The 23280-nt window shown below is 54.3% G+C and overlaps 2 protein-coding genes and 5 non-coding genes across 7 annotated transcripts; 4 read left to right on the top strand and 3 right to left on the bottom strand.

The window, feature by feature from the left end:
• The first annotated feature begins 865 nt into the window (after positions 1–865).
• TRNAR-UCG (transfer RNA arginine (anticodon UCG)) lies at positions 866–938 on the top strand. Its single transcript has one exon. It is a non-coding gene; the product is annotated as a tRNA-Arg (tRNA).
• Positions 939–1242: 304 nt separating this feature from the next.
• TRNAR-CCU (transfer RNA arginine (anticodon CCU)) lies at positions 1243–1315 on the top strand. The gene has a single exon. It is a non-coding gene; the product is annotated as a tRNA-Arg (tRNA).
• A 1278-nt stretch (positions 1316–2593) lies between these two features.
• TRNAR-UCG (transfer RNA arginine (anticodon UCG)) lies at positions 2594–2666 on the top strand. The gene has a single exon. It is a non-coding gene; the product is annotated as a tRNA-Arg (tRNA).
• A 524-nt stretch (positions 2667–3190) lies between these two features.
• On the top strand, positions 3191–3263 carry TRNAR-CCU (transfer RNA arginine (anticodon CCU)). Its single transcript has one exon. It is a non-coding gene; the product is annotated as a tRNA-Arg (tRNA).
• A 221-nt stretch (positions 3264–3484) lies between these two features.
• TRNAR-UCU (transfer RNA arginine (anticodon UCU)) lies at positions 3485–3557 on the bottom strand. Its single transcript has one exon. It is a non-coding gene; the product is annotated as a tRNA-Arg (tRNA).
• A 493-nt stretch (positions 3558–4050) lies between these two features.
• On the bottom strand, positions 4051–6211 carry MRPL58 (mitochondrial ribosomal protein L58). The gene is made up of 6 exons (XM_065735583.1): positions 6041–6211; positions 5923–5953; positions 5527–5586; positions 4851–4933; positions 4588–4757; positions 4051–4253 (listed from the first exon to the last, which is right to left on the bottom strand). The coding sequence occupies exons 1-6, from the start codon at positions 6209–6211 to the stop codon at positions 4169–4171; spliced, it is 600 nt and encodes a 199-aa protein (XP_065591655.1). The 3' UTR covers positions 4051–4168.
• A 3642-nt stretch (positions 6212–9853) lies between these two features.
• CDR2L (cerebellar degeneration related protein 2 like) lies at positions 9854–22803 on the bottom strand. The gene is made up of 5 exons (XM_065735545.1): positions 22413–22803; positions 14047–14159; positions 12744–12892; positions 11761–11925; positions 9854–10865 (listed from the first exon to the last, which is right to left on the bottom strand). The coding sequence occupies exons 1-5, from the start codon at positions 22489–22491 to the stop codon at positions 9980–9982; spliced, it is 1392 nt and encodes a 463-aa protein (XP_065591617.1). The 5' UTR covers positions 22492–22803; the 3' UTR covers positions 9854–9979.
• Between the last annotated feature and the right edge of the window lie 477 nt (positions 22804–23280).

Below are 23280 nucleotides of genomic sequence, written 5' to 3'. Positions count from 1 at the left end.
TCAGCCATCCTCCTCTCTGCCTGTATTCCTGCTGTGGTTCCAGTGATGCCTTCAGGTACACTGAGTGATGTTATGAGTGTGGGGGAAGAGCCCCAGTTTTTGTAGTCTTGAAAAGTCCCGTTACCCTGGGATGTTGTAGATGGTACCTGAGCACCTCCAATCGCGTGGAACAGGAGGAGGGAAATTATGGGCCATGCAGGAGGGTTTGAACCACACAGAAGGGGACGGGGAGAGGAAGAGTGACGCATCTGCTGAGGGCTGCACGAGCTGATGTTGGCAGGCACCACTGGAGGTGGTGAGCAGTGCTGGAGGTGACCCCCCAGAAGTGCCTTTCGCTGCCTCAGCTGCGAGGTGGGAATGTTCTGGAGCTGTGCATCTGTCCGCTGCTCAGTCAGCATCCCGCTGCAGCGCGGCCCTGCGCTCCGCTGCGCAGCTCTGCTCTTGCAGCTCACCTTGGGCTGCCTGCAGTGGGATTCAGTCCCCCGTGCGGTGACAAATGGGAAACAGGTGTATCCCACCTGCTTTTTCCAGGATTTTCCTCTCGGTTTCCCCGCTCTCCTCCATCACTCCTCGTCATGGGGCTCCCCAACCTTCCCCAGCTCCCAGGGCGCGATCCCTCCCGGCCTCGTGCTGCTCCGCACATCCCGATGTCTGAGAGCCAGTGACCCCGAGCGCAGGGCTACTCCCCAAAGACCCGAACCCAGCTGGCAGCCCCTGCACTGCGGCTGTGGGAGGAGGAGCAGAGGGCGGTGGAGGTGGACGGCCGCGCGTGGCCGTGGGGGCGGAGGGGCCCCGAGCAGTTCCCGCGCCCCCGCCCGGGGCGGCTGCGGACTGGGGCCGGGCCACGCGGGGGCTACACAGCCGCGACCGCGTGGCCTAATGGATAAGGCGTCTGACTTCGGATCAGAAGATTGAGGGTTCGAGTCCCTTCGTGGTCGTTTAACGCGCTTTCTCCTTTTCTGGGCCCTTCCCATCCCCACAGAGAAGCGGCAGGGTCACGCGTACCCCGGCTCGCTTCCCTCTTTCAGCCCGGCCCGGCCGCGGTGCGGCGGATTTCCCTTTTCTCCATCGGCGCGTGGTCATCCCGCGGCGGGGCCGGGAGCCGCGCGTGGCCGCGCGCCGCTCTTGTCCGTGTTCTCGCGGGTGGGGAGTGGGGGGGGGGGGGGGGGGGGGGGGGAGGCGCGCTGCCAACGCCGCCACATTTGGGGCCGTTCCCACGGGCGGGAGCGCGCATCCCGCGCAGCCCCAGTGGCCTAATGGATAAGGCACTGGCCTCCTAAGCCAGGGATTGTGGGTTCGAGTCCCATCTGGGGTGAACACGCTGCTCTTTTCTCGCTTTTTTTTCATTCCTTTCTCCCCGTGTCAGTGCGTGCTGATACGGACGGGCGCGGGGTGAGAAGTGACCCACTTTTCCCGTGGGGCGGGAAAGTAATTAAGGATCTTAACGCAGTGGGAGAATTTAGAACGGAGCTCAGTCGCAGCCGCAGAGCTCTGCCGCACATCGGCGCGCACCGTCCCGAGGGTTCGCGGGGGGAGGAGGGGGTGTAGGGAGCGCCGAGGTGCAACTCGGGGCAGCGGCGGATGCGGCCATGGAAGAACACCCGAGCATCCCGAGCTGGGAGGAGCCCTCGAGGACCACGGAGTCCGACCCCGAACCCCACCCAGCACCGCCCCACTCCGCTCCTCTGCCTGAGCGCTCCTCTCCCTGAGCTCCGGCCGTCCCCACCGCCCCGTGGGGCGCAGCCCTCCCCAGCCCCCCCCCCCCCCCCCCGCAGCTCCGAGCCGTCCCCTCGGGCCCCGTCGCTGTCCGCAGACGCTGGAGACAGCGGCCCAGCACCCTTCCCAGGGCAGGGCAGGGCCGGCGCTAATGGGAAGGATTTACTGAGAGGGGAAGAAGTAAAAAACCGCATCTCTGCGTGGAGCTGCTCGGTGCGGGCACTCAGTTCAGCCGCGGTGCCCTGGGACCAGAGCCCTGCGCATAAATGCGTGTGGGACCAGAGCCCTCTCCAATTTGTTGCATTAAAAAGCTGCTCGAGGGTCTTTTATCCTACCGAGTTAATGGATTTTAAAAGGCAGCTGCGGTCAGGGCTATATCACGCTACTGCAACCTAAAGTGAAGTTTCTTTCCAAGTTATTTCTCTGTTAGGTGTGGGAGGAAATGACTCTGCTGCCCGGAAAGCAGAGCCATTTTGGCCCAGATGTGCACCGCAGGCGATGCCGTGCTGCGGGCCACGCGTCCCGCAGAGCTCAGCCCTCCCCGCTGTGCTGCCCGGGCTCCTCAGCGGCCGCGCTCCCGAGCCCCGCATCTCGGGCTGCGTTTGCATGCGGAATTTCTGCCGTCCTCAGCAGCGCGGTTTGGGGCGCCCAGCACAGATCGCCACCGCGCTGCCCGTGGGAATCCCGCGCGGTGCGGGGGGGCAGGGTGGGCTGCTGCATTGTCACACTGACACGTGGGGGCCCCCTCCCGCTTCCCCGTCCCCAGCGTTATTGTCCCCAGCGCTATTAGGGGGGCGCGGTGCTCAGCGCAGATGGAATGGGGGTGGGGGGGACGGACCCCGTCGGTGCGTGACGGGTCCTTAAGCTTGGACAGGGGGACCACGTGGCCTAATGGATAAGGCGTCTGACTTCGGATCAGAAGATTGAGGGTTCGAGTCCCTTCGTGGTTGTTTTAAGATCACGAATCGTTTAATTTCTGCTGGGCGCGCCGTCAGGTGCAGCTGTGGGGCGGCTCTTCCCCCGGGGCTCCGCGCGCACCGGGGGCGGTCGGGGCCACACGTGCGGCTCATTCCGACGCGGGCGGCAGTGGAGTGTGCTCTGCGGGGCGGCAAAAACCGCTGAGATAAAAAGGAGGAAAACCACTTCTTCACCCTACGAGAGACTCGAGCCCACGCGCCCCGCCTCGAGGACGGCAGTGCTTCTCCCCGTGTCAGTGCGTGCCGATACGGACGGGCGCTTCGTTAAGGTCAGGCAGCCACGCCCCTCTCTTCGTCTTTTTATTCTGCTCTATTTCTGTTACCTGCGGGCTTAGGGATTTACGGACCCCGTTCTCGGGGGGTCCCGTCGCTTCTCGCCCCTCTGTTGAGCGGTGCGCAGCCGCCCCGGTGCTGTCAGCACGGGAGGGGGGGGGGAGGGGCGCGCCCGCCCGGGCAGCACAGAGTTAACCCGGGACACCGGGAAGCACTGCGGCGCAGCCCCAGTGGCCTAATGGATAAGGCACTGGCCTCCTAAGCCAGGGATTGTGGGTTCGAGTCCCATCTGGGGTGGATCTTTTCCCCGGCCGTATCCTCCGCGCCGGGCGCGGTGCCCCCCGGGGGTCTTCTTTTCCCTCCCGTGTTCTGAGCGCGGCAGAAATGTCTGCGTGGATTCATCACGGCGGGTACTGCGCAGGGGAAGGGCGCAGCGCCGCGCTCAGAGCCGCAGGAGCGGGGCAGGCGTTTCCCTCCGTGCGTTGTTTTTTTGTCTAAAAGAGTAGAGCCCCTCTGCTCACCCCAGGTGGGACTCGAACCCACAATCCCTGACTTAGAAGGCCAGTGCCTTATCCATTAGGCCACTGGGGCCCTGCAAAGCGCAGAAAAAACGCGTGGCTTCAGCGCGCCTGTGTGCCACGCGCTCAGCCATCGGCGCCGCCACGCGCAGCTCAGCCCCGTGGGCTCTGTGGGGTCACAGTGAACAACTGCCGCGGCTCAGGAGTCTGAGTCGCTCGGAGCTGTGCTTCGAGGCCAGAGCTGCCCTGTGCTGAACACGATGGTTTCTGTCTGTAAGTGCTGAAGGAGAGCAGGCTGCTCCTGCCGACCCTGCTGCAGCTGTGGGCCGATTCAGTGAAATGCCGTGCTTTCCAAGACAGGAAAAACAAAACCAGCTAACTAAAATCTGAGAAAAAAGCTGCTGGAAACGGTGAATGCTCTGTTTGTTACTTACACTTGAGCTCAGAAAGCCGTCGCTCCTTTCTTTCCTGACCGATCTATTGTTGCTTGCACGTTCAGCAGCAGAGGGAGCTCTTACAAAGACAGAGACCAGAAAGCACAAAGAGCCAGCGGGCTCCAAACGTGATTTTATTGACGTTCTTAGACAGGCTTTATTCCATCCGGCTCAGTTTAGTATCATCCACAGTTGCCAACAACGTTTCCTTATAAAGGTTGTACATCGAAGACTTCCAGCTCTGCTGCTCTCAGTCGAAATCTGCCTTCCTGCTCTGCTTTATGGTGGAGTGTATCTTTTTCTGTCTTAATCGTTCACGGTTCATTTTTTCTACCCTAAAACACAACGAAAAGATTCTTTAGTGTACAAAAAACCCCAGCTCTCTAAACAGACACTCAGCTAGGAGCTGACAGATGTCCACAGGCACGTGGACATTCTTGGGACGTTACCTTGTTAGCTTTTTTTTTTTTTTAAAAAGAAAATCTAAATGAGTATCTGTCATCAAGCCACATCAGAATGTTTCCTGAGAAGATACTGTGTGTCCCTGGTGCAGTTTTAACCACAAGATCTTTCTGTTTTGTTTACAGAGTTGCTTCTAGAATGACAGTAAACTGTTTTTCTTTTATTTTCCCTCCCCAGAGCAAACAAAAGCCATCTCAGCAGTGGTACCTGGCTATGAGCTGCTGTGCAGTCTCCTTAGACACCACCTTGGGCTTCTCAGTAGCTGCTTTCACCATGACTCTGATTTTTTCCAAACAAATCGCCAGGTTCCTCATCTGGTAGCGACTCTCTTCAGAGTTCACAATCAGCTCACCAGCTCGGTTTATCTTATTTCTGTGCTGAGGAGGTAAAAGCATGATGTGATCACTGAAACTTGGTTATGTTTGCCACATTTTGGATGGAACTGTGAAGTGCTGGGAGAGGGGAGTTACCATTGATGCCATTTTTTCTCTCGCAGCTTCTGGGATCCAGTCTGCTGATGCCAGATGGAACCTGACTTCTGCCTTGGTATTCACTGGAAGGAAAAACAGGACCTTTCAAATGCAATAGATATCCCTCCTGGGTTTTATGAGGCAGTTCAGTCTGTTCTCTGCTGCCCTTTAAACGTATGCTGATGCCAGTGGGAATTTCCAGAAGGACCGTAATTTATATCTTGCTACATTTTTTACATACTATTCTAAAAGACAATTTTATGGTGTTTGCATTCCTACACATTACAAGATTTACTGCTATTATCAGCTAGTTCCTACCTGGCAGAACAGGAAATACTTTTTGTTTCCTCATTTGAGTTAAGCCACCACTTTACTGCATAGGAAAGCTTAAGAATCCAGCTGGATTACTGTATGCTCGAGGAAAACAGATTACAGAAGTGATGTTTGCTGTGACACAGTTAAGAGTGCTTCTGGGAGAACGACTGCTACTGCTGGTCTCGGGCACTGCAGACTTAGGAGTTGTGTTTAAAATGTAATAACGAAAAACTCACATCAGGCAGTACAAAGGTGTTCTTTTAATTTCAAGCTGATAATATTTTGCCGTAGAGCACAGAGAACAGCTTTCAGGCTTGGATGTCAACTGGGATTTTTCCTTAGGTCAGAGAACCCTTCATACCTTTATTAACATTCTGCCCACCGGGGCCACTGCTCCGGCTGTAGGATATGGTCAGTCGGTCTGGAGGAGGAGAACAGAAACATGCTGACCTGGGAAACAGCCCTTAGCTTTGCAGCGAGCAACAGAGGTAACTGACATCCTGAAATGCCGTGTGGGACTGGAAGCAGCCTCCTGGTGGTGCTTTCAGCTCAAACTGAGCACTGACATTTTGAGAGTCAGCCCATTTTAGCTGCATTTTCTAAATATTTGTTATCCACTGTGAGAACAGCGAAGATGGGCGACGTGTCCTCGAAGCACGCAGAGCCCACGGCACGACGCCGGCTCTGCGCCGCGGGGCCGTGCGCTTTCATGCGCAGAAAACGCTTTGAGTCGGTTCCGCTGAGCCGTGACACTCACCCACGGGGATGCTGAGGGCCGCCGGCTCGGCCTCCACCTGGAAAACACGAGGGGAGGGGCGGGGAGGCAGTGTTATGCAGGGGGAGGCAGCGGCCGCGGGGCCCGGCCCGGAGCCCACCTCAGCCCGGTCCCGCCCGTTCCCACTCGCCGTGGCGCTGGCGGTGCCGCCGTCCCGCGGCGGGTACAGCTTGTCCAGGCTGTAGGCGCTGCGGAACTCGGCGGCGCGCTGTGAGAAGCGCGCGTGGACGACCCGCAGCCCCCACGGCCCGCACACGGCGCGCGCCGCCATCTTGGCGTCTCCACAGCGCTCCGCGGCGCCGCGCCCACGTGACACGGCGTCCCTCAACACGGAGCTCCCCCCGGAAACGGCGGCCGCGCGCTGCGTTCCGGGGCCCACGCGGGGCGGGACGGGACGTGGGGCTGCGGCGCCTTTGGCTCCGCGTGGCGGCTCTCAGTGCGCAGGAGCGCGTGTCACGAGAAAAGCAAACCCACGTACGCCATCAAAATACGGATCTGTGCGCGTGTTATTAATGTGTTTCCCAGCTCTGCAGGAGATGCTGATGGGGGGGAGGGGCGCAGAGCCGCCCGCTGGCGGCCGCCGGAGCCGCTTCTGGGGCCGGGAGCTGCCGGAGTGCGGCTCCACTCCCGGCGGTGCTCCGTGGGGCTGAGCCGCGGGGGAGTGGGGCTGGGGGGGGGGGGGGCGGCGGGGCTGAGCCGCGGGGCCGCGGATGACCGCTCCCGCTCTGCGTCCGCAAGCGGAAAATGGAGCGCTGGAAGGAGGGGAGCGGAACCGGCAGAGGGAGACCGAGACCGTGATGCCGAGGGGGGAACGCGTTGGTTGCTGTGGTTCGTGGCCGGAGGGTGAGCGGAGCGACCGCAGCAAATCCCCGCATTGGAGCGGCGGCGGTCGGCGCTGCCACGCGTGGGGACACTGCGGGGACAGTGCGGCCGGGGACGGAGCGCTGCGGGGCGGCGTTCCCGCACTGCGGATAATGCCGAGGGCTCTCGTACGGAGCAGCAGGAGCAGTGCTGGGACGGCCGCGCCGCGCGGATCCTGCCTGCATCAGTGCCGCCTTCCGCCCCGCGGATCGAAGTGGATTCTGGGCGAGCCGCGGCCTTGTTAACCTCCGTGAGAGCGGGGCAGTAACCTTTGATAAATCGTGAAATCAGCACTTCCCTGTACCCGCTGCTGCTTTCTGTTACACCGCTTTCTGCAGTGCTGTGGTTATTTTAATGCTCCTCGTACCTCTTCAGATGAAATTGTGCAGTTTCCTTTGGTATTTTCAAAGCAATTTGAAAAGCTGAAATAGAAGGTGGGATAAAGGCCAAAGCGTGCTTGTTTTCTTCCTCCTTTCATTGCTGAAAGACCGATTTAAGAAAAAAAAAATCACCAAGCGACTCAATCGCACAGTCATCAGCACCTATATATACTTCCACGCATCTTATTGGATGCAGGTAGAATGCTCTCAGCACTTTGCTGAACAGACTGCAGGTGAATGACACCTGCTTCTTCCTTAAACAAAGCACTAATACCGTGACACCTGGTTTTCAAAAAAGAACCAAAATAAAGATAACATTTGAGTTATGAGCTTCAGAATCATGTGATTCTACACACTTCTGAGCTAACAAAAGTGTTCTCATCACGTGGCAAATGCTCTCAGTCCAAGTGCATAACATGTGCATTATATAAATAATGCGGCAGTGCAGTTTGGCAGATCCCCTCTGCTCCCTGCAAAGCAGCCTGAAGCAGTTACTTGACCCAAATCGTACATAATCAAAGACGTAATTGTTGTGCTGGTCCTAAAAGTAAAACGAGCTTTGAAGAAAGTCTGAGCTCTGAGAGTACCAGTGTTTCTTTTTATCTGAGAAGACAATAAAGCATTTGAAAATATATTTAATCTGATGTATGCTTAACTGGGATGCCAATCCCACACCGTCATTCAAAATGGAAAGTGAGGGCAATCCTCTTCCCACACGTATGCAACGAGCAGATGGCTGCAGAGTGAACACTGGCTGCCTTAAAATGACTTTGCTTTGGAGATCCCCTACTACAGATGTACGGGGGCAGCGGAGCTGGTCACGCCAGCTCCCGTAACAGCGCAGAAACTGGGGAGTACTCTGAGAAAATCTACTGGACACAGCTTTTGTTGCCATTGTTCATTTTGTTTGTTTATTTATTCTTAATCAACTGCTTTCCATTATAAATAAATAAGGCATGAGGGTTCTCCATACTGTTATAGAGCTGGTAGCCACAATCGTGCTGATGGCTCCTAATTTTCTTGAGCCGGGGGCCATAGGGCACCTGAAGATGCAAAGCGTGGAAGCAAGGAGAGTTCGGTGGTGGGAGCAGAGGAGAAGGCTCCTGGAGCAGGTGGGTTTGGGCATCACACCCTGCTGACTTACCTCAACAAAAGACAAAGGGCCAAGGGGATATTTTTTGCATTAATTCCATTGTGAATGAAAGAAAAGTGGCTCTTCATAGCATCAAGGCTCGAGACCTGGAGGATAGTTCAGGTTTAATTTTTTGCTCCAAAGCCAAATTCAGATTGACATAAATAAATGTTGCAAAAATCCCAATTATATACCCCAAATTTTGGGATGCGAGCTGGTGAAAACAGAATCCAGACTTGGCCTGCAGCTTCTCCAGGCCAGAACAGGATAGGTAGCTTACACTGAAATGCTCATTTCTTGTGGCTCAGTGCTCAGAGTGTTGCCTAAGCTGTAATGAAAAACTGCTTTTCTGCCTAAAACACATCTGTCCATACAAGGTCAACTGCTAGTTTATGGAAAATAGAAACGTGATTCCTGAGACTGCAGTGCCTTTTGGCTGTGTTTGCATGTCTGCAGAAGCAAAAGTGAAGAGATTTCAGTGCTGGAAAGTGAGCGAGCTGGAACATAAGAGGTGATGACTTTTGGAGATGATATCTCAGCCAAGATAGATTATTTTCAACAGAAGACTGAAATCTGTCCTCTTGACTGGGAAAACAGAGCAGAAGTGTAGGGCAATGTGTGGTCAGTGCTGCTGCCAGTGGTCCCAGTGTTGTATGAGTGTGGTGCTTTATCCTTCTACTCGCACGGGAGTCACTGCTAGGCGGCTTTGCCGTGCATGCTGTGTTGGAAGAGCTTGCTGCAATGGAGGCAATGACATCCTGCTGGATAGCACAGTGCAGAGGGCTGGTACCCAGACCATGAGGTGAAAGCATGTCTCTGATGCTGTAACAGCACTTCTTACCTAGCTTATGGGAAAGCCCTGGTCATCAGGTTCCTGGCAGGCACAGTGATTCACCTGGCCTGGAAGAGATTTAAAGTGAGGAAATCCCATTTGCCTACAAAGTCTGGAGGGTATGGAGTGAGTTACTAAGTGACATCGATGAAGACAGAACAATCAGTTCTATGTTTCTCTTCAAGTTTTTCCAGTTGCAACGAGCCTGCATTGTAAATAGCTGAAAAACCTGACTGACAAAAGAATGGCTTATACAGCAAGAACATACTGCCCTTTGGGGAGGGGAAAGGTGGGGGGAGGGTCTCTTGGGTACAAGCATAGGTTCTTAGCCACAGAACAAACATGGAGGCTTGGGCCGGTGCTCTCCAGCAGCCCCTGAAGTTCTGATGGCTTTTACTGCTTTGCTGTGAAACCACGCTCCAGCTGCTGCAGTGCTGGAGGACATCCAAGCTTTTGCTCGCAGGTAACTGGACCGTAAGACAAGCTGAAAAGAGTGGAGGAGGTGAGCAGTTCCTTGTTTGTGGTGTGGGTTCTGTTGCTGTTGAGATGTCTGGCTCATGCAGAGATCCATCATACAGATTCTTAAGTCCTCTAACTACAATGTACAATTTGTCCAACAAGCCACCAGAGCCCAAGCAGAAAATATGAGCTGAGACTCTGTGATGCTTTCTTGCATTTATACCGATTTATATCATTTATTCACTCCCTTCCCATACAAGAACATAACACGAGGCCTCTGAAACCTTCAAAGCAGTGTGGCTGGTGAGGTTTCCTGGAGCTGAGGAGGAGACTTGGCTGTTGGGATAGCACGCAGGGATCGCAGAGGGGCAGAGCTCATTTGCTGCTCTTGTTTTTCACCTTTGTGGCATTGATATCTGCTTTTGTTTTCTGGATGCGGGAGAAGATCTCCTTAAAAAGAGCCTTGTACTCGGGCTGACTCTGCTCCAGCCGCTTGTCCACGGCCTCCACGTGTTTGCTGATGGTCTTCTCCATGGATTTTCGCTCTTCCAACTCAAACCCTTCTCCCCGGAAGTCTCTAAAGGAGCTGTCACGAGAGATGGGGCGGGAGGTCTGCACCCCCGCGTGACGCACGCTGTCCTTGTGCTGCCGGCACTTACTCAGGAGCTCCTCGTACTTCTCCAGCAAGGCGTGGTACTGCTCGTCCACCTCCCTCAGGATGGACATGCCCCGTTTGCGCACGTTGTTGGCATGCAGCGTGTAATTGCCCTCGTGCCGGCTCACGGCATCCTTGGTGACGATGGCATTGAGAGCTGTGTCACTGCAGCTTTTCCGGACGGGGTGGTTCGGGGAAGGTGTCATTGAGGGGCCGTGACTTTTCCCTCCCTCTTCCTCTGAGAGGTCGATGTAGTCTGCTTCTGGGGCGTTATTCAGTGGCTCCAGGAGGGCCTCGGACAGGTTGTCTTCCCTGCTGAGCAGATACTTCTTGACTTGTTTCATCTGTTGCAGCTCCAGGAGCTCTGCCTCCAGCTCCTTGATGCGCAGCTTGCAGTGCTCCATCTCACACACGCGCTGCTCGAGGTCCGAGTACTCCTGAATCACGGAGGTGTACTCCCGCTCAACCCGCTCCTTCCGCTGCTTCTCCTGGTTCACCTGGGACCTCAAGGAGTCCACCATGGCTTGCAGGCGCTCATTCTCCCGCTCCAGTGGCTTCTGGTTGAACTCTGTTGAGGAGCTGTGGACCTGGAACGCATCTTCATATCTGGAAGAGTAGGAAGTGTTAGCAACTCAAAGAATCGTAGAATCATTAGGGTTGGAAAAGACATTTAAGGTCGTCCAGCCCAACGACCCCCTCACATCTCTGCCATCTTCCTGTGCAGCCAGCTCCAAATCCTCCAGGATTCATGAAGCAAGGAGGAGGCAGGAAGAGATGCTGATGTGATGCATTGCCTCTTCTCCATTGCTCCCTTCCTGGAGAGCAATAGAGTGCGCTTCCCCCTTCTATTGGGAAATCATTTTTTCCTCCTTAGTGAAGTACCTGTGGCATCCTGTCTTGTTGGAACAGATTGGAAAAAGGGAAGCTCTGTGGCTCCTCCTGGGAGGCACAGCGGGTGGGGGGGGGGGCACTGAACAGATTTCCAAGTTACTGAAGGGCAGAGTGACCTTCAGATCTGACTGCAGAGCAGCAATGTGCTGTGGGCATGAGGCACGGGGGGACTCAAGGGTACTGTGGTAGAAGAACTGCTTGGGACACAAAGTGGATTTTGCTGGGGGTTTGGTTATACCCTCATAGCATCTCCTGTGCTGCTGTTTGTATCCTCTGGTAGTGAATGTTTTCAGTAAATAATTTTATTACTTATCTATTTAAAGAAGCCTCTGTTATGGACTAAGCTGAGCAAGAAACATGCTCACAGGGTCAATGAATTAGCACGGTGGCAGGGATTTAGGAAGGCTCAGGTGTGCAGTAGTGCTGAGGGTGCTTGTACAGCATGTGGCATACCTTGATTTGTGCTGCTGGGGCTATGGGAGTTGCTGGAATTGTCCTGGGGTTTGCCAGAGAGAGAGGCTGACCCTCTGCCTCCCTGCAGATGGGCAGAGCACGGGGGCAGAAGGTTGTAGGGCCGCCGGGGGACGGCTGTGCCCTCCCTGCTCCGTACCTGGGGCTGGAGCACAGCTCCTTCAGGCAGGGGAAGGTGTGGATGGTTCGGCGCCGCTCTCTCTTCTCCCGCCGGATACGGAGCTGCTCCAAGCTCCGCATCTCCTCCACCTGCTTCTGCAGCTCCTCCACTTGGTTCTGCAGCCCCTCAATCGTTTCCGTCAAGCTGCAAAGAGAGCAGGGAGCACAGGTGAGGAGCTGGACACAGCGGTCACACATCTTTGAGAGGTTTGGGGTTTTTTTTCTCCTGATTAGGGAAAAAAAGAGAAAGCCAATCTATGGAGGTCCTATTGTGTCCTGAGAGCGTGACAGTGCTTGCTGTCATGGCAGAGGTGCTCTCTGTTGGGGGGGCTTTGTAGAAAAGGAGGGACTGGAGCAGTGCCAAGGGATAGTACCATCAGGAGACCTTCTGTCCTCAAATCTGTTGGCTGAGTCAGCTCTGGGACACGAGCACTATCCTGGAATATGTCTGCACTGCAAGGGCTCAAGCACTTTACTCTTCCTATTGTTTCTCTTGTAGAAATAAACACTGGGTAGAGATTTTGTTTTCTTCTGTCTGTGAGCACAGTTCCTAAAGCTGCTCCAGAACTCCCCCTCTGCTCTCAGACTCCCCATCTGCACAGCTGTTTGCAGAAGATGCTGTAGCACAAGGACATGGCTTAGTCTGTTTCCAGGCATGACCTTGATCGAGCCTATTGTATGAGAAGAAATTATCGACAAACTAGTCTAGCTAAATGCGGGCTCCATGCCCAGTGTGCTGCTGGGCTGCGAGCTCAGGACCTCCCTTGTTCCATCACGTGCCTCTTATTGAAGGAAACGTCCACTATGCAGGAAGGGCTCCATGCCTCTCTCTGCCTGGTCCCAGCTGCCAAACCTGGCTGATAAGGGAATGGTTGGAGCAGCAAGAGCATGCTGAGCCCTTGGGCAGGGGGAAGTTAGGATGGGGGTCCTGCCCTCACTGTGTTGGACCAGAGGAGGCCGTACCATTGTATCTTCTGTTGAGATGTCTTGCTTTCCAGCACGAGCTTCTGATTCGCGAGCTCTAGGTCCCGCGCTGTCAGATCTAGCTGCTCATAGACTTTGGCATGCTGCTCATTCATCTGCCGTAGCATCTCGAGCTGCTTGGTCAGGTACTGCAAAACAAAAGAGAAAAAAAAACCACACTCCACATCCCAAACACAGGTTCTTTCATGGGCAGAAGTTCCTGCAGCCTAAGCTTCACTGTGTTTTGTGACCAGTTTATCCTCCACCTGATTGAAGCATCTTCCAGTGGATGTACTCATGCTTACATGATCATATGTCTAAAACGTGACTGACCCCCCACCCTCATCCTCTGTGAAGGGCATTAACCTCACTCACTCTGCTTGACTTCTTTTTTATTCACAATACCCCAAGGAAATCGATATCCCTTCAGGCCCTTCACTGGAGCTGAGTGCACTTGGCCCAGTGGTTACTGCATCATCTGACAGATCAATTGCAGAGGCTGCATTTCTGTAGGAATTCAGGCTGCAGAAAATCTGAATCTGTGAAATGTGAGAGCTGCAGCCACAGCACCCGTCCTGCAGCCTCTGCAGCAGCCTGAAAGCTTTCACCCTGCACAGCCTGGCACAAGGGCATTGGCTGGGATCAGGCCCTAAATCCGGGGCTATGAAGACACAAAGCCCTTCTCCCCCCTCCTCGCCGTGCCACGTGCTGGGAGTTCCCTGCCTGTCTCTGCCCTGTGCCGTTCAAATCAGCGGTTTCCAATCTTTTTTTAATTCATGGATCTCTGGAAGTGTTCCAGTGGATGTAAACCCACCCTGCACAGTGGGTTTAAGCCTCTCAGCTTGGTGCTGTGGGCAGTAGTGCCCTGACCCCAAAGGGTGCATGAAGCAGCACTGTGGATTGCAGCTCTTTGAGAAAGAGCTGTTTTGTGCCTCAGACAAAGGAGGCTGTGTGCAGGGGGTGCCAAGGGGCTGGCCGAGAACAAACGTGATTAAGGGCGCCTGGAACCAAGGGAAAGCAGCAGCAGAGTGCTGAGACATGAGCACAGAGGTTGGTGGGTGGGCTGCAACCAACGCTGGTGCCAAAATCTGGTGCACATCTGTGCAGGGGGTGAGAGGGTCAGTCAGCGGGGGCTGGGAGCACCTCAACCAGACCTTAATCCACCCTGCTGCAGGCGCATATGGAAGGGACTTTCATCCCTGTGGCGTATCCCTTCCTGCAATCTGTGCTGCCGGGAGTGGTGCTATCACCCCGAGGTGACAGCAGTGACCCGGCTGCTCCTGTCCCCAGTGTGTGTCCCCACCTCGATTTCCTGCACTTGCTCCTCATTGGTGGCATACATCTGCTGCAGGGACTCCTCCAGCTCCTTGTTGCGCTCCAGCAGTGTCTTCCCCAGCTCAGCAGCCAAGTGCAAGTCTGGAAAGCAGAAGGGACATTGTTGCTGTGGTTCCTGCTCCAAGCACAGCTTGCTTTGCACAGGGCTGTGCGGGCAGCAGGTTTTGATGTGGATGCACATTTATAGGACATTCAGAATCTGCTCTATTCCATCTTGCTGGGCTCCAGGAGCAAGGGGCAGCTGCGCTTGGAGCATTCCACGTCGCCTTTCTGCAGTGCAGCCAGGATCAGACCCACAATGCTTGGCTGAGACCGGACATCAGTCCCCCGTCCCATCTCCATCTTCATGCCCATCCCCTGTGGGGTTGAGTGGGGCTCAGCATCCTCCAGGATGAGAGAAAGGACTGGTGAAGCCCCGCAGAGCCTTGGGGACGCTCTGTAAATGATATTATTATCTCTAATGAAGGGATTGCCCTGCCTTCCCTGTCAGCCTCCATCCATCAGCACTCACAGAACGACAGGAGCGATAGAACGGCGCACAGCCCCGGGGGTGGCAGCTCTGCAGCCTTGCTGCACTCCTCGGGGTAGCTCTGAGAAAGGACTGATGCTGTGTATTCCCTCGCTGCCACCTCCGAATGCTTTGAGGAGGCTGCTGAGATTTTTGGGCGTTAGGAGGAGTGTAGGGAAAATAGGCCTTCACAGTGTGTGCTGCTTAAATTACTGAGTTTGCTGTCGTGGGTAAAGGAACTCCATTACAGGACTCTGAATCCTATGTTGGCCAAAGCTTGAGCTCCTCAGGTGATGCTGTTTGTGATCCTGCGGTGGCACAGCTGGCTCTGATCACAGCACTTTGCTTTCAAAGGGATTGGTTGTCTTTATAATTAGAAGCCTGAGCTCAGGTGATTGCATGGGTGTTCATTTCCCTTGCTGCTAATGGAGGGAAGTGTCTGTATCGTGTGGTGGCAGTGTAAGCCTGACTCGAAGCCCTCAGAGCAAGAAGGTAAGGAAACAGACACTCGTGTGTGCTGCTGCTCCTGCCCTGGCATTTCCTCAGCCCTTTGCTGTCCACGTCTCCAGCCTACAGCTATAATGTGTTTTGCAGAGTCTCTGCTGGGGCTGAGAGCTGCTCTAGTTTCTCCCTGCAGTTAATTTGGATATTCAGTTGATTGGGAAGCAGTGATAACTCATTAATAGGACAATAGAAGGGGAATCAGGACCCCTTGGGTATACGCTGTGCCTGGGAAAATTGCTCATTTCAGATGTCATGTTGTAAAATGAGGTTGATGCTGGCTGCTTGGACGCAATCTCTTGCATGGGGGGAGTGCTAGGATGTGATCCTCCTGTTGGATAATGCTGTGAGAAGTGCTGCTGCTATTAGTTTGAGTGATGACTGCTTTGGCCCCAGTGGTGCTGGGGGCAGCTCCCGGCAGCTGCTGTGTGTCCTCGGATCTCCCCTTTGCTGTGGGAGGGGACTCTCAGCAGTGCCCTTGGTCGGGGTGCTACTCTGGGAAATATCGGTCATTGCTGTCATGCAGCATCCTGGTCTGAGGGCTGCGAGCCCTACTGGGCTGCAGGGGCATACCCTCTAGGACAGACTTCATTTGTTGAGCACTGAATTTCTCTGGTTCCCAAAGTGCTCTCAGGGGAGCAAGTGCTTGTTGTGCCAGCTGAGGACTGGAGAAACAGCCACGCATCAGCAAAGAACAAGAACTGTGCCTTTAAGCACCTTGGGATGGCATTTAATGGCACTGACACCTTGCCAGAGCCCATGACCTTGCTGGAGGGGGGCACGCTGCAGATCACATCTGTCCTCCCTGATCTCTGCAGCGAGGAGAGCCTGGCGTGGAGCAGAGGGCTTCAGGTAATGAGTCAAGTGTGTCCCGTCCCCACGGATTACCCCAATGCTCTCTCACCATATGGCATCCAATTTAATCAGCTGGAGTTGAGTTAAGTGGATTAGGTAGTGTGAGATCCTACATTGTAATTTAAAGGACTCTGTCAGCAATAATTTAATGGGGGAAATAGGCAGCGTTTGGGGACAAGTGGGAAAGAAAGAACACGGCTGAGCTCCAAGGAGGAAATTGATTCCTTTCCATTTTGAGCTTAAGGGCCTGAGATTCCTGGTTTGAAGGACATGGGGGAATTGGTCCTTTCAGTGTCACTGAAATGCCTCAGCCGCCATCACGCGCTCCCTGCCCGCGGCTGAAACATCCCCTAATCCGTCTGCCCGCTGCGTCCCTTCCTTCCCACCTGTTGTTTTCCCTGGGCGTTAGGAGGGAGGGGATGCTGTAGGGAAGTGTTTCAATGTCTTCTATAGAGCGGATTCATCTCAATGAGAAAAGATGTGAGTAGCTCAAGCAGGTTTGGGTAGCACCGGTTCCTCTCCATAGAGACCATGGCAACCTGGGGCTGGTGTGCATTTATCAGCGGGATGTTCCAGCGAAGTAAGGACTGTTCAGGGATTCTCTCTACAAAGTTCCCCCCCGGGTTGTATTCTGCTTTGCTTCTCCACTGTCAGATTGTGCAGCCAGTGCTGTGCAGCCTGCCCTCGTTCAGCAGTTAGTGTGATGCCTCCTCCCTGCTCTGAGCAGGAGAAACGCAGCCATGGAGCACGGCAGCGCTGAAGGCAGCACCGTGAAACAGCCAACATTCAGCTTAAAAACAGTGCCCTTAGCGATCGCAGACCCGGGGCTCACAGCGTGCGGGGCTTTGAGCAGGATGTGGCCTTTGGTTCAGTGTCTATTTAGGAATTAGTCGTGGTCCGTTCCTTAGCAGCCCGCAGTGAGGGCTGCTCCTCCTCCTGCTGAGGACTGGGGAGGGGCAGCGAGCACGGCCCGGTGCACGGCCCCCGGAGGAAGCGCAGGGTGATTGTGAGCTGATGGATGGGGTGGGTTGAGAGTTAAGAACTGATGTTTAATGCTGTTGACGTTTAATTTAATTGCATTTGCTATCTGCTCTATTACACACGGGTACTTAGAGTCAAGGGCAGGTGCAATTATTCCTTTCAAAACCTAAATAAATGATGCTATGCTGGTTTACCCCAGGGTAGGGTGTGCTTAATACTCATTTATTTTTCTCCTTAGTTGCAAGGGATTGTGCTGTCTGGATACATTACAATGAAGATCAGCTTCTGTGTATCACTTACTGCTGCTCCGTGACAGGTGATGGAGAGAATCAGTGCTTAGTCCTTACAAGCCTTTGCAAGGGAATGTGCTGCGGTGCAGATGAAGCGATCGCACATCTCGTGGATGACCTACAGGCATATGTGGAAGAGCTGTGCCGATGTGCCCATTCAAAGCGTGGTTCTGGCTGAGCTGGTGCTGGCACATGGGTGGCTCTGTTAGTCTAGTGAGATTTGCTGGATTGCCTGCTTGCTCATTTTCCTTTTCTTCCTTTGTTTGTCCTTCTCTTGTGTAGTTTGTTCTGAACCTATGGGCTGCCTTTGGCTTTGCAAGCAGCCCTGGCAGGAGGAAGCTCCTATGTCCACAGAGATGTGGTTTGGAGGGGCTTAAGATGAGCAAGGAGCAATGAGAGCAGCTCTGCCTGTGCTGCCTCTGTGGCTCTAGTCCCTGGAGCAAAGATGCCACCACCAAGGAGTGAGAAACTGTGGTGGGCAATAAAGCAGTGATCCCATCTGCTTCCTGGGAGCAAATCCCAGCCCTGGGCAGGGCAGGGGCTCAGGAATGTGCTGTCTCTGCTATGCTGTGCTGCAGAGAGGCTCTCTGTGCATGGGAGGTACCTTAATGCTTGAGACTTAGGTTGGCTGTCCCTGCTTATAAGCTGTCTGCATCTACACAAACCCATATGCAGCAGTCCCATCCCTGTGCACTCAGCCATCCGCTCATGTTTTACTACATCGTTAGAGCATGATAACACAGCGTGTTATTAGACCAGGGTTGGGCTGCATCTGTGCTCCCTTATCTAAACAGCCTCCGTGCCTGTGTTTGCCTTGTAGGCTAACATGGTTTCTAAGAGCTTGGTGACTGGTGGAGGCTCTGGTTGTGCATGTGGATCAGGAGTCCTAAACAAATACATACAAGGGAAATGGTGGGGAGGAGAGAGAAAGGAAGCCAATATTTTCCTGTGGGCACCCTTCCTCCAGGCAACAAAGCTCTAGCTAATTAATTATGTTGGGATGCAGGGAACCGTGAATAGAGAGAGGCTTTTACTCTTTTAAAGCTGAAGACAGCAATGCATGGATTGATGCCATGTGAGAATCTTGCTGATGGTTTTGGGAGCAGGAGGCCTCACGGACCTGGCGCTCTTGCTTTAGGGAACGCAGGTCCTGAGCAGTTCTGGGGCCACCAAGTTTAGCACAACTGCTACGGCCGCTGCTTCCTTGTGGGGCAAGGAAGCTTGAGGATGGCATCCATGCATGGTTCTGTTTGCCATTGCTGTGGCTGCATGGTTGGAAGAGGTCAGCATGGACACACTCCAAATCTCCCACGACTGCTGTGAGCAGAATGTCCTCAGGACAGCACTGAGGCTGTGAACATACAGCAGTTCCCCCAGTTCTGCTCCTTCCCACAGCTGGAAGTATGTGCCCAAAGTCCAGCAGGCAGAAAGGAGTTTCTGTGTCAGACAGGAGGCAGGTCCTGGTTGTTGCTGTGTGCGACTCTTACTCCTTGTTTGCTTGCCTTCTTCACACAGTAGGACAGTTTATACTCTAGAAAAATGCACATGGATATTCTACCCAGAATTGAGGCTCTCATCCCTTCCTCTCCCTGAAGACTAATCTAAATGTCATCTTATTTCCCTGTGCTTTAGTCTCTCTGATCATCCCCAAGCACCTCAGTGATTTGTTCCCTGCAGAGCTGGGCTGCCAGGAGGGCAACACAAGGGACAGATTTTTGGGTACCACCTGCTCCCCCGTGTTTGGGCAAGCAGAGTGTGATTGCAGCTGAGCAGACCACCCTGTGTAGGCTGGGTGATGCGGAAAATGGATGGGTATGGTTGCTAGCAGCTGTTAGTGCTGATCCAGCCAGGAGCAGGTCACTGCTGTACTGCTGACCCTGGGTCCTCACGTGGATGAGTGAGGAGTGTGGTGCAAGCTCAGCACCTCGTGTCATTTTTCTTCTTAGCAATGCAAACAGGTGCTTGGCAGGACAGGAGGAATTAAGGTACTTAAACCTGGAGACCTTTAGAGGTGACAGCCATAAGGTCTTTTGTCTACACTGCAGATGGTTTGGCCCAAGTTTCTGTGGCTGCCCGGGAGGAGAGGGCTGTTGGTATTGCAGTGGTGATGGGATGGTTCCGGTCCCCTGTGTGTGCTGGCTAACACACTGAGGCAGTATTCAGGCTCCTGAGGGTGCTGGGTAGTGCTGGAGCCCTCCTGTTGGGCTGCACTCTGCTGTTGGCGTAGACTGAGTGCTGGCAGAGGAGAGGGAGGCAGCAAAGATGTGGATGTGGGAAGGAGGAGATCAAGGCCAGAGAGGCTGGCAGATAACTGCTGGGTCTGTTGTGCTCTGTGTGGATCCAGATGTGCAACTGCTGGCACATGGCCTTCTGAACACAAATGCTTCTGATGAGCTGAAAAGGCATCCCCACTTGTTCCCAGCTCAGATGGTCTAATTTTACCTTCTATTCATTCTCTCAGAGTCTGGTTGCATATACACCCTGTGCTCAGGGTATGATGCAATTGTAGCCACATCACAGCTCCCAGTGGCTGGAGAAAGGTTTGCCACAGCTGTGTTCTGCTGTGACACTTACAGGCACTGCTCCCCCAGACTGGGTAAGATGAGTCTGTGGCAGAATTGAAGCAGTCCTTGATATCTATTCCTGCTTGAAAAGCCTGGCAATAAGCAAAGCCATGCTAGTGAGCAATTGGAACTGCATTTTTACAGTGCTCTCTAAGGCATTAGAATGAGACAACCCAGAGAACAGCACTACTGCTTCCCTATTGTTGTCAAGTCTCTTGGCTAGGATGCGAGCCTGTGTTCCTACCTGCTAAGATGGCTGGTACATCACTTTGAACAGTGTGGCATTATTGTTAGGACACAGGTCAAGGGCTCTGGGAGGCACCAGTCCCACTGGGACATGGAGGGAGGATGGGGACTGGGTCCTGCTGCCTCCAAGGCATGTGATGGATGCAGTCAGTCACTGTGGGCCCTTGAGGAGAGAAAGAATAACTGGGGTTTGTTCTCTTGGAAAACTGAGTTAATTCAGCAAGACAAAGCTGTGTGGAGGATGGGGAAGAAAGTAACAGGTGCTCAGCATGGAACTGAAGGCATGGTTTCCTCCACGGTGCTAAAATGGTTAATTAACATAATCGTCATGGAGCTCTTAGTTAAGCCATCCGTTGCTTAGCAAACAGTTTTGGATGTAAATATAATATTTGATGTTGTGAGATGACAGTAAGGCCAGCAACAAGCTGACATACAACAGGATCTTCTCTCCCCTAGCTCACACTGGGGCTTGTTTCTCCCACTGTTGTTCCCAAGGACCAGTCTCTAAGCCTGTGCTTTTGTCATCTGCCTTCCTAGCTGCTGCCAGCAGTGGTTTTGGCATGTCCCCTGGCCATTGGCATGCTGATCCTCTTTGTAATGCCAGCCCAACTCCTAATCCTGCTGCACTGGATGTCTCACACTGTGCTTCCACTTCCAGTATCGAAACCGACAGCTTCGGGGCTGTGCCATCCCCAAAGGTCTCTGGATGCTGCTATGACAGGCATGGACCAAGTCTGGCACTGTCCTTCATAATGCATTGTGCATATTAATTATGGTTGTGATTATCCCGCAGGACCTTTCCAGCTGGCTGATTTCAGTTAAAGCCTTCTCCATCTCTCCTGAGTTTGTACAAGCCTGTGCAGCTCCCATTCTTACAGAGACAGTAAGCCCCACAGTTGGGCCTTGTTTTGGGTCTGTTTTCCTCCAGTCCTGCATGTGCTCAAAGGTGGAGCCTATCCTTGGCATGAATCCATCATCTGGGGTTAGTTTTTCTGCACGTACACTGCTGGGACGGAGCAGAGGACCTGGCCTGCAGCAGGAAGGTGTCCGTAACGTTGGGATCAGTGCTGACTCACGAACCCAACGCTAGGGACAGCGATAGGAGAACAATCTGAGCCCTGTGTCCCCCCACTACTCCTCTGTAGTGCTGCTGCTCCTCGGTCTGCCTCCTGCCCCTGGAGCAGTGCCCAGGCCCTGCTGAGCCATGGGAACACGTCACCCAATTTCTGAGGAGTCAAAGGCTGCACTGTTTACCCAGCTGACAGCCCCATCCTCATCCTCTGCCTGCTTTAATCTGAGTGTTGTGTTTCAAAGAAGAGGGGCTAGTATCCAGCTACTAATGCTTCCTGTTAACTGAGAAACTGAGGTCAAAAACCAGCTGCAGAATCCCCGTGTGCTGGCTATCATTCCCTGCTGGGCCTCTGCCCTGCAGCTGGAACTGTGCAAACTTCAAATCATGACATAATGCACAGGAGTGATGGTGGGCACAGGCAGCACAGCTGGGAGCTGGATGCACAGCCAGAGCAGACGTAGGCCCATAATGCGTGCGGAGCGTGGCGTGTTAGAGGGGTGATGCATTTGGGTACCAAAAAATGTTCCTATACATTGACAAATCAGTGCAGTTCATTCTTGGGCAGCTGCTCTGAAACAGGACTCCTTTCAGGCACTTGCTGACTGCGCATTGACTCAGAATATGAAGGAAAGTGTTCAGAAAAAAAGTCCCAAATACCCGGAGCTACTGACTGTGCAGCTTAGGATAAACATTACAAAGACCTACTGCAAATGCAGGCAGTTATTTCAAAACAAATTACACGAGTACCTTCCTCTAGCAAACCTTTTTTTTTCTTTTTCTGTTTGAACCTCAGCATTCCTTTTCTCCTTCCCAAAATTTCCTCCTTTTATAGCTGATTGGAGAAACCTCCAGAAGTAATGAGGTGACTTAGAAGTTTGCTTTGGGTTTGGACAGCAAGAGCTTTGGGCAATGCTTCCAGCACCTACATCTTATCCATCTCAAATAAGGTATTGCTGTTTCTAACCACAGTGCCTGAAAACTCTGCCTGCAGCCCCTGGAGATGAAAGCAGTGTCAGAACTATCCGTACTCTGCCCACAGCTTGCTGCAGCACCGAATGACACCAGCCTGGTGCTGAGGGCAGATCTGGGCTCCTCGCATCTCAAACTTTCCCTGTTCAGGACGGCTGTTTGGAGCAGCACAGCTGACGTTTCCATGGAGGTGCTGCTGCAAGATGAGGTGCTGGGTTTGCTGATCAAACAGAGAAGGTATTCCACCCCCCCACCCGGGATTTACGCCCCTTCCCCACCCTCCCGGTGTTTTTTTTTCCCTCCCCCTGAGCTCCTATCGCTGGCAGCTGGCCGTGTCCCCGTCCTTACCCTGCTCCAGGTCCTGCTGATCGTACCAGGGCTCCTCTTCCTCGCTCTGGAACTCCTCCATCCTGTCGGCGCTCAGCATTTAGCACCAGCGGCCGGGGGGGTTGAGCAGCATGCGCCAAAGGGGCCCCCACCGCCGCCGACTGCGGGGATGGAGATAGGGATGCGGCCTCGGTGCCCCGGGCGGGCCGGGAAGCGGGCGGTACGACGTGGCGACCGGCTCCTGCCCGCTGCCGGCCTCTGCCTTCCCCGAGGGATGCTGCCTGCTGCCGCCGGGGCCGGGGGAGGCTCCAGGGCCGGGGATTAAGCGGGGACGGAGCCGGAGAGGCGGGGGGGCTCGGCTTGCACGGGGCCGGGGGATGCACAAAGGAAGGAAGAGGGCCCGGCGCAGCCAGGCAGATCCTCTCTCCGCAGCTCGGTGGAGACCTCTAGCATGGAAATGCTGCAAGGAAAGCCGGCGACAGGGAAGGGGGGGGCGAGGCCGATCTCCTCCTCCTTCTCCTCCTCCTCCGTGCCCAGCCGCCCCTCCCGGAGTGCGGGCATCTCTCGCTCCCCGCACTGCTCCGGGCCGGGTCCGCCCTCACCACGGGCAGCTCGGCGGCTTCGGGACGAGCCCCAGCATCGCCTCCGGTGGGGATGGGGCACCTTCGCACCAACGCATCCCAACCAGGTGAGGGTGTGAAAGGGGACACTCCTTATGAGCAGACCTATAGCATCACCTTAGCCTGGCATCTTCTCCCCTGCTATGTTCTCCGTTTGGCAACCGGATGGGAAATGAGTGCTTGTCAGCCAGGCTGTTCGCTTTTTCTGGGACGCGAACTTGTCCGTGTTTGATTTGTTTGCCCTCGTTAGCCACGGAGTCCATCAGAGA

This window comes from Cyrtonyx montezumae, unplaced genomic scaffold (assembly GCF_038088225.1).
Source record: "Cyrtonyx montezumae isolate F1298 unplaced genomic scaffold, pur_monq_1.0 scaffold_19, whole genome shotgun sequence".
Taxonomy (NCBI): Eukaryota; Metazoa; Chordata; class Aves; order Galliformes; family Odontophoridae; genus Cyrtonyx; species Cyrtonyx montezumae.
Note: the sequence above shows the minus strand (reverse complement) of the source record. Positions and strands in the feature narration are given on the sequence as shown.